General features: G+C 39.7%; 1 protein-coding gene across 1 annotated transcript; it reads right to left on the reverse strand.

Moving 5' to 3' along the window:
• LOC8078220 (probable protein phosphatase 2C 38) lies at positions 1987 to 7338 on the reverse strand. Its single transcript, XM_002458002.2, is given in 6 exon segments — positions 1987 to 2599; positions 2602 to 2797; positions 3159 to 3382; positions 4474 to 4591; positions 4714 to 5088; positions 6623 to 7338. Coding segments are annotated over 6 exon segments (1566 nt in total). The 5' UTR covers positions 7082 to 7338; the 3' UTR covers positions 1987 to 2405.

Genomic DNA, 9171 nt, shown 5'->3' on the forward strand with positions numbered 1-9171 from the left:
GGTAAGACTTTCCTGCGGCAGCTACAATGCATCTGTTTCTAGCCGCTGTCCACTGGTTTTCATGGATTGCAATGGATTGCAAAATTGTAGTAACACATAGACACATTTGTAGTGTAATATGTCCATCATTTCAAGTGGTATAGTCTTTTTAATTTTCGTGAGAATGAAAAACCTACTTCTCAATCCTACGTCCAGCTTTTTGGGAGTTCAACTTTGCGCGCGAGCATGAAAACTCCAAAAACCAATGGAAGCCTAGCTCGGGGAGAGCCTTTCATCATAGGGTTTAGTGAAATTGAGATCGGTGTCAGCTGTTGTCAAAGACTCGAACAGCCTACTAGCACATGCAGGTTTATTCAAAAATCCGTCTACTGAGCCGATATTACCATTTCGACAAGGAAAAGCGTACGTCGCCCAAGAGAATGACCTGCCAGGCTACCACTCCCTATAAAATTGCAACCGCAACCGCGAGCCGGCAACCATTTGGTGAGCTAACATTTCGGAGGGTTCAAGGCCGGCTTGAGCAAGAAGGATGGAGAAACAAAGGCTCACCGCGACGCTGCCTCGGCAACCGCACACCTCCCCGCGCGCCTTGGAGGTGGCAATTGCCTCATGTTCTCACATAGATTCAGGTCAGTTTTTGTTTTACAAGACATTGTGACCCTATCAGTAATTTAGTATAGTACACTCTTCAGGTTTATTCATAAACAAAGTAGCTGCTATGGACTCGACACCAGAGCCCTCTGCTGCCATCTGTGTGACCAAGAAGTTGAAAACAATCAATCACCTACCTAGTAGCTGGCTAGCTTACGGACACGGGGTTAAGTTGAGAGTATTCTGGTATGAGCCCCGAACACAACCTCCCTTCACACAGATATCCTGGCAAGTGTGGAAAGAAATGAATGCTCGAGGGGCAAAAACTAGCCTTCAGGCAATGGATTGTAGCTGATCGAACACAAGGCGGATTAATGGGTTCGCTTAAACTTATTAGCCACAATTTTACTGCTAGCTAGCAATGTTTTTTCTCTTACAACAAATCAGCATTAGCCACTTTAGCTGAATAAATCAGCATCAGCATCGGTGTCTGAGTAATAGGACTCTACGATTTGTAATCTTCGTAATGATTTCAGATCGTCTATGCTCGCAACCTGTTTGGACTAATGTCGCAACCTGCTACAGAGTAATTGACACTAAAGCTCTATTTGGATCGGCGAAACTTTTATAAACGCAATAGCTAAACAGAATCAGCTAATGCTAGTTTTTTTATATAATCTGATGGTTAAATAGTTCCTGGCTATAAAATGTATTATAAGCTGGGCTATTTGGACCAGTTTAAGTTTTTTATAGCGTGCAGCTTGTTTTAGCTGGTTCAAACATGGCCTTGAGAAAAAATATTGCACTTCTGCAATGCATCTTAGAGCACACAATTTTGCGATAGCTTGGCCAATCAGTTGCAGTTTTCCTTATTAAATAAGAAAAGGCACTAGTTGTAGTTTGCAAAATTTGCTCCCGTTATTCTCCTTTCCAATCGCCTGTTAACCATCATATGATCAACATTTGTTTCTGCCTTTCAAAAGTCAAAACTTCTTTGCAATCTAACCAATCAGTCCATAACTACCCCATTTCTTGGTATGCGGTAAATATGATCTCTCGAAATTTCATCATACAACTTTGGTTATTTAGAGCGTATAGTTGCCAGATGGTACTAAAAAAAATCAACATACCACACACTATATATAAGCCCCAAACCATCATAATACAGGACGTACAGAGGAGCTACTATGGAATGGTTTGTCGCCGCATCAATGGAGCTACTGAATTTAATTGGAAAGCAAAACTATAACATAACACATCTAAAAAACCAAAACAATTATTTATTGGGAGTGTTCTGTCGACAGATTTTACGTGGTTAAATGTATTAGATTTTTTTTAATATAAATGCCACCCAGTAGACACTTGTAGCACAAACCCTAAAGCACAAATCAAATGTATAGAAATCTGACAGACTTAATACCAAAAAATATCTGTCAACAGATAAATAGCAAAAGTCTTTCATATTACAAAAGAAAACTTCTTAGATCTGCAGAAACCAAAACAATTATTTACATTACAAAACAAGGGAGAAACTTCATCCTATGCATGGATCTGATCACCCCATCCATCAATAATAGGCACAGTATTATTACAATTCCCATTACTACCAACTGATCTCACTAAACTGATAGAATACTTTACAAAAAGAACAAAACCTGCACACCTATCAATTCCAGCACGCAATAACTTCCACTCAATTCGCCAATGAAACTGGCACTATCTTCACGTCACAACAAATCTGATGCATGCAAGGTTGCAAACAAAGGCGAACAAATCTCCAGCAAAAATTATCCCATCTCAATTGGCAGGCAAGCTCAATCTTCTGAGCTATCTGTCGCAACTGAAGTGGGCTTTGGTAGAGTTGGCAGTGTAACACACCCAGAGGAACCATCAAGAAAAGACCACTCATATTTGGCAGTAACAAGATTTGCAGGAACCCCGGTGCTTGATTTAACAGCCAATGAGTGCTTACCGCTGCTCACTTCTCTGTTCTTCACCAAACTTTGGTTACAGAACTGGAGGATGCACTTGCTGCTTCTGTATTCAGGAAGAGGCAGACAACAGCACAGTCATCAGTTTTTGATGTTGGGTACCGTGTTCTCCATGCCCGTTGAGCTGATTCAACAAGAAACCGAGCTGCTGAGGCCTGTGAAGGAGCACTGCTGATGATGCTAACAACTTCGGCATTGGAAAGCACATCCCACACCTACAAAACAAAGAGGCCCAGATGATCATATAGCGAAAATCTCCCTGGCTGTTAACAAGTACTCCCTCCGTCCACAAATAAATGCACATCTCGCTTCCTGATGAGTCAAACTTTTTTAAGTTTGACTAAAAATATATCAAATAATATCAATATTTGTATATGCAAATAAGTATATTATGAAAGTATATTTCATGCTCAATCTAATAATACATATTACATATGAATATATGATAAATATTAGTATATTTTTGTATTGGTTAAACTTAAAAATATTTGACTCCTCGGAAAATGAGATGTGTATTTATTTGTGGACAGAGGGAGTAGTATTAAGCAACCAAGACGTTTGAGTTACTCTGCTCACCCCATCAGTTGCCAACACAACGAATTCATCCTTATCTGTGATGCGGTGGTAGGAAACATCAGGCATAGAAATTATTCCATAATTCTTCAGACAGAAGTCTCCAAATGATCTTGCCATGGCCAACCCTGGCGAGTTGAAAGTTGGAAGCCACACACGAGCAACGTCTGGTTCATCTGGAAGAGAAAATACTCTGCCCCTTCGTTGCCTGATTCGTGCTGCTTCACCTGTAAATGATTCATTTTTTTCTTATTTTCGGTAATATCTACAAATCATAACACCAAAGTTATTTCATGCAAACAAAGTTACACAACAAAAGAAGGAAACAGCCAGTTGACATGCTCTTTCAGTTCACCATCGAACACAAGCTCTATGTAACATATACCCATCTCTTATTAACACATCAATGCAAGAAGTTTCATGAACACTGTTTTTAGAAATGTTCCTTTGCGGAAGATAAAGTGCAAGCACATTAACAGTCTGAGTGGGATGGTTATAAAAGCATGGTCTACTTCTCTATATTTATATGAGAGAGAAAAAAATTATGAGGGCCTAACAACTTCAGAGGAAGTACAGGAGTAGCTAGAACCAACAACACTTCATGGAAGCAGTAATTTTGAAGAACTTGCAGCTTTCCTTATTCAGAAAACTATGCTGCGATTTTAGGCAATGTAAAATATTGACATTCCAAAAAATGTATAGAAGTATCATAGTGGCAAAGTTTACACTATCATGATTTACATAAGTCAATACGGAGGTAGAAGACATAAGCCATACAATGATTATTTTTGGATACTGATCTTGCAAGGAGGTCTTTAGTTAATATGAACTAAAAGGGCACTTAGACCTCTAACTAAGTTTATACATCCTGACCCTCAAAGCCCCAAAAGGTGATTTTAAGATTTAATGCACGAGAAGGTCATTACTCATTAAAATGGCCAAAAGGATATGGATCAATTTAACAACAAACATTAACTTGCATTAATTTTCTTTCATAAATCTCCTTTCATATGCTTGTCATGAAATAGTTTCCTAAAAATCCTAGATACATGCACCTATTTCAGGAGTCTCACTGAATTAGTTACTACACTTGTTACAAAACTATAAAAACTCAAATCCACTTTTTAGAATTGAAAATTCTTGTAAAGTTAGAGGGCCAATCCACGGATGGCTTATAATAGCATAGAATAGAATACTATATAGATGCAGGAACCATTAGTTACGAACTGCATAGCAATAAACAGCAAAGAACAAAGCAAAAATCTATCATCATATATTAGACTTCTAGAATAGAACAATACATGAAGACGAAACATACTTGGGATACTAGGTTTGAGGTCCACTGTCAGCTGAAGAGCAACTAGATGATTATGTTCATCTCTTGTGCCCAAGACAGCTCTCGAATCTCCCAAATTGCCAATTATAAGATTTTGTCCCTGTAGAAAAAGCAAGATAAACGGGATGAATTAAAAACTAACTGCAGCTTATAGTAACAAAAGGACATCATGGAGCATCATACAAGAAAACTATTTTTTGACAAACACAATAGTAGTTCTACCTGCTTGATTACTGTGACTGCTGTTGTACCACTGAATGCACAATCAATATTTCTATGTGCTTTCAGATCCCTGTCCATAACATAAAACGCCTTCAAGAATGAAGCTCTCAGTGCTGTGAAAAATTCTGGGTACTCGCCATTCTCTTCATTTCCAGTGGAAGCATCAGTATCTTGAACCCTGTGTTCGGTTGCAACTCTTTTAGTAGTACCACTCTTGACATTGCTAGTAGAAATCTCTTTGCATTCACCCTTTCCTAAATTTGCACTCAGCTTTACAGGGAGAAGATCTCTGACCCTCTTGGCAACCAAATGGCCGTTTGGTCCATGGCCATCAAAAACTCCACAAAAAACGGTATCATCTTTTGAACCAAAATTCTGCAAGTAGAAAACAAGCATTATTCTTGGAACCAACTACATGATACATGTTTCAAAGTATATACTTAATGGGGGAAACAGAAACTGGAAAATCATTTTGTTTGTACTTTATAATCAAGTACTCCCTCCATCCCAAATTGTAAGTCATTCCAACAATCTTGGATAGTCAAAGCATTTTCACGTTTGACTAAAATTATAAAGAGAAATATTAAGATTTGTAACGTAAAGTGAGTATAGTATGAAAATATAATTAAGAAAGAATCTAATGATATTTAGTTGGTATCATAATAATTATTATTTTATCAAATAAATTTGGTCAAACTTAAAAAAGTTTGACTCTCCAAGATTCTTGGAATGACTTACAATTTGGGATGGAGGGAGTAGTAATTAAGAAGCCTAGATAGTCCCTCCATAGCCATCGCACATACACACCAAGAAAGTGCTAACTGCTAAGTTTAAGAAGAAAAAAAAGCTAACTAGAAATCCATGAATATGGCATGCTAAAATCAGTTAACCACTTTCACGTCATTAAAGCAGGGGGTAGAGAGTGAAGATGTATTACAATAATAACACTTGTTTCCCTCAATGGACAACGATTTCCAAATGGCAATGTATGCAATGAGCTGTGTTATTTTACCAGCTGAATCATTAGGATGCTATGGTTGATGTGGTAAGCTCCACAACAACAAACAACAGATTTAGTAATTTAAGCTTCAGTGATCTGTGAGGAAGATGATAACGAAACCTAGATAGAAAGAGATAAGAACAACTTATGTGGCGTCTACAGATAGATAGCCAACATCAGTAAACTGTGAAGTAACAAGACCTAAATCTAAAGAGACAAGAATGCCTTATGTCGGCGGATAGTACCAAAATAACTTTATAAGAAGAACATAAACAAATGGAAATGGAAGGTATCAACTGTTCAACTCCAGGAGTATATGAAACAGATAAGATCGTCCATATGTGGAAACTCAAGGATAAGGATGAGAATCATGTGGAGCCCTTCCCTACGTCCAGGTTTCTCCATCAGGAGAGCAATTATTAAGCTCTGATTAAACTAGTGCAGGGTAAAACACACTATACCGGCAGTATCCAATGGCAATCCATGTGAAGCAAGCAAGAGGAGACGAATCGAAGTGGTATTCTAGTCCAGATGAAGGGAGGTCCAGGCAGGCATTCTAGGAGGAGATGACACATGTATGCCCTGGGTCAAAGTTTAAATCTTTTGCTGTCTATGCCAGCTCAAGCATACCTATTAAGAACTCCTATTTAAAAATCACAAAAAGGCGAGACGACAGTTCTCCTTTTGCACGTTAACATCACATCTGGCCAAAGCAGAGCTCAGCAGACCATGAAAAAATGTTTCGCTTTCGCCGTTGTATCGGAACATGCTTCTAGAGCATCCGCGAAACGAGTTTCACATCACGGAGATGAGCTCGGCAGAACAGAGATGAAGCAATCGGGAAAATGGGGGAAAAAGTCCAATTATTTGCTGGATGGACATGAGAAATGAAATGCTGATGAGGGTTACCTCCCAGACCACCATGGCGTCCTGATTGACACCCTTCCTGCCCTGCATGGTGTAGAGCGACGCGGCGGCGTTGGCGGATGCGCCGTTGCCCGCGATGCGGCCCGAGGGAGCGTCGGCGTGGCGGTCCTCGGCGGACCCCTCGCCGCGGGGGCGGATCTCGCGCACGGCCCACCCGTACTGCGCGGGCGCCGGGGTCACAGTGGCCACGCTGACGTTGAGAGCCCCGAGGAGGCAATCGAGGAGCTCGACGCAGCATCCGCCGGCGCCGGCGCCGGAGGCCTCCGTGGACGGCGGCGGCCCGGCCTCAGCGAAGCGCGCGGCGACGGCGACCGCCAGTAGCTTCTGCTGCAGGGGACTGTTCTGCTGTGCTGCCTGCCCCGCGCCGCCGCAGCCCGAGCGCCGGCGGCCACCGACGCCGCCTGCCGCCCCGGCCCGCCTCCCCGCCGCGACGGTCACCATCGCCAAGGAACTCGCAGCAGTGGCTCCTTGCAATCTGCTCCTGCGAGGTACTCCTACTTGGAGACGGATGATCAGGTCATGGCCGCGGCTCGGATCTTGGGAAAGGGGGTGGTGATGGGTCAGAGAGAGAAAGAGAGGGACAGGTAGGTGGACGTGGCCGCGACGAGGCAAGCGCAGCGCAGGGCGTGAAGGGCGCGAGCGCGCGACGCGGTCGTGGCAGGGGGCCAACAAAGACGACGGGCCACGGAACGAAAGGTTGAGAGCAACTGTTTATTGGCCACCAATATATATTGTATTATTTTATTATTATTATTATTATTATTATTATTATTTGTGCTGTATATATATATATATATATATGTGTGTGTGTGTGTGTGTGTGTGTGTGTGTGTGTGTGTGTGTGTGTGTGGTTTCAGGTACAAAATCTTCTGGATCGCCGTTCTAGAGACTAGACTAGAGATCGATGGGATTGGCAAGAGCCAAGGAGCAAGTGGAAATAGCAGGCCGGTTCTTGGATCCTAAGAACTGAAAGTGATTCGATCAATTAAGATTCCATTATGGATTTTGAAAAGGATTGAATTGGTTAGAGAGTGATTCGAATCTAATGTCTTTGTTTGATTGTAGGTAAGGAATTTGTCTTTTTATCACAAATTCAGAGTGTGACGCATGATGCGATGGTCGCATGCTGTGGCCAGGTTGGATGGTCGTTGAGCGTTGCCTAGGGCCTTGTTTAGTTCCCAAAAATTTTGCAAAACTTTTCAGATTCCCCGTCACATCGAATCTTTAGACGTATGCATGGAGTATTAAATATAGATGAAAATAAAAACTAATTACACAGTTTGGTCGGAATTGACGAGACGAATCTTTTGAGCCTAGTTAGTCTATAATTAGACAATATTTGTCAAATACAAACGAAAGTGCTACTATTCACATTTTGCAAAAAATTTTGTAAGTAAACAAGGCCTAGGTTCGCAACTTTGGCATCATGGCTGAACAGATTAAATTTGTATAGAATCGGATTTGGATATTATCTTTTACTATAGTTTTATTTGAATTTGAATTCAAATACAGAACGAATGTCTCGGATTCAGATACTTACTTAATTTAACTTAAAGCACGTATTATTAAATTTAACTTACATGAATAGAGTTTTACTACTAAGTTCATCAACGACCAAAATAAAATGAAATCAAAGTACACCTCTACTGATCTCCAACTGAACTAAAGTATAATGGATAATAATATTTAATAAAATAATAAATCAAGTGAAGAAATTCAAAATGGTAGGCAATAAGTAGTCATTTTGCTTTGTTAGGAGTTTTGTAATTATAAAATTATTATTACATAAGTAGAGAGATTAAAGTATGCATATATATAAGGATAGTTTCATAAAAAATAATAAAGTTATCAATATATATTTCTGATTAAATATATCAATTATGCAATCATTGGTTGTATAATTTTATCATGAAATTATAAATTATATAAAATAATTTACATCAGTTAATAAATAAATAAAGTGTTAAAAATAATTAAAAAAACTAAATTAAAAAATAATCAATAATATAGATATCCATATTATGAGTTTTATTAGACATAAATATAAGTTAATTCAGATATTCATTTCCATTTTTCTTCCCTAGGGCTATCGAATCAACTCGATGATGGCTTGGGCTCCTACTAGGCCGCTAGATCCACTCAACCATGGCTCATGCTGTAGGTATTGGATTTGAGCCTGCTTACTTGGCACAAAAATCATAGCAAAGTATTATTCACTGATACTGTTGAATGACTGATAGATTCGGCAGATAAACTCAAATGAACAGGCTTAGCCTCTGACAACGACTGGGAGGTATTGGAAGGGAAGTTAGCAGCCAGTGGCGGACCCAGGAATTGACCAAGACTAGGGCCAAATCTTGGTGGTCAAAATCCAAAAGCTACAACCTACGGTATAGTTTATAGGACCATATATATACACACACGTATATCACAAAAAAAACTCTCAAGCAAAGTTTGCAAATTTAGATAAATTCTCAAACTAAATAATTAATAGTACGATACAATAGCCATGAAATATCAATGAACATTAA

The sequence above is a fragment of the Sorghum bicolor genome, chromosome 3 (assembly GCF_000003195.3).
Source record: "Sorghum bicolor cultivar BTx623 chromosome 3, Sorghum_bicolor_NCBIv3, whole genome shotgun sequence".
NCBI classification, from domain to species: domain Eukaryota; kingdom Viridiplantae; phylum Streptophyta; class Magnoliopsida; order Poales; family Poaceae; genus Sorghum; species Sorghum bicolor.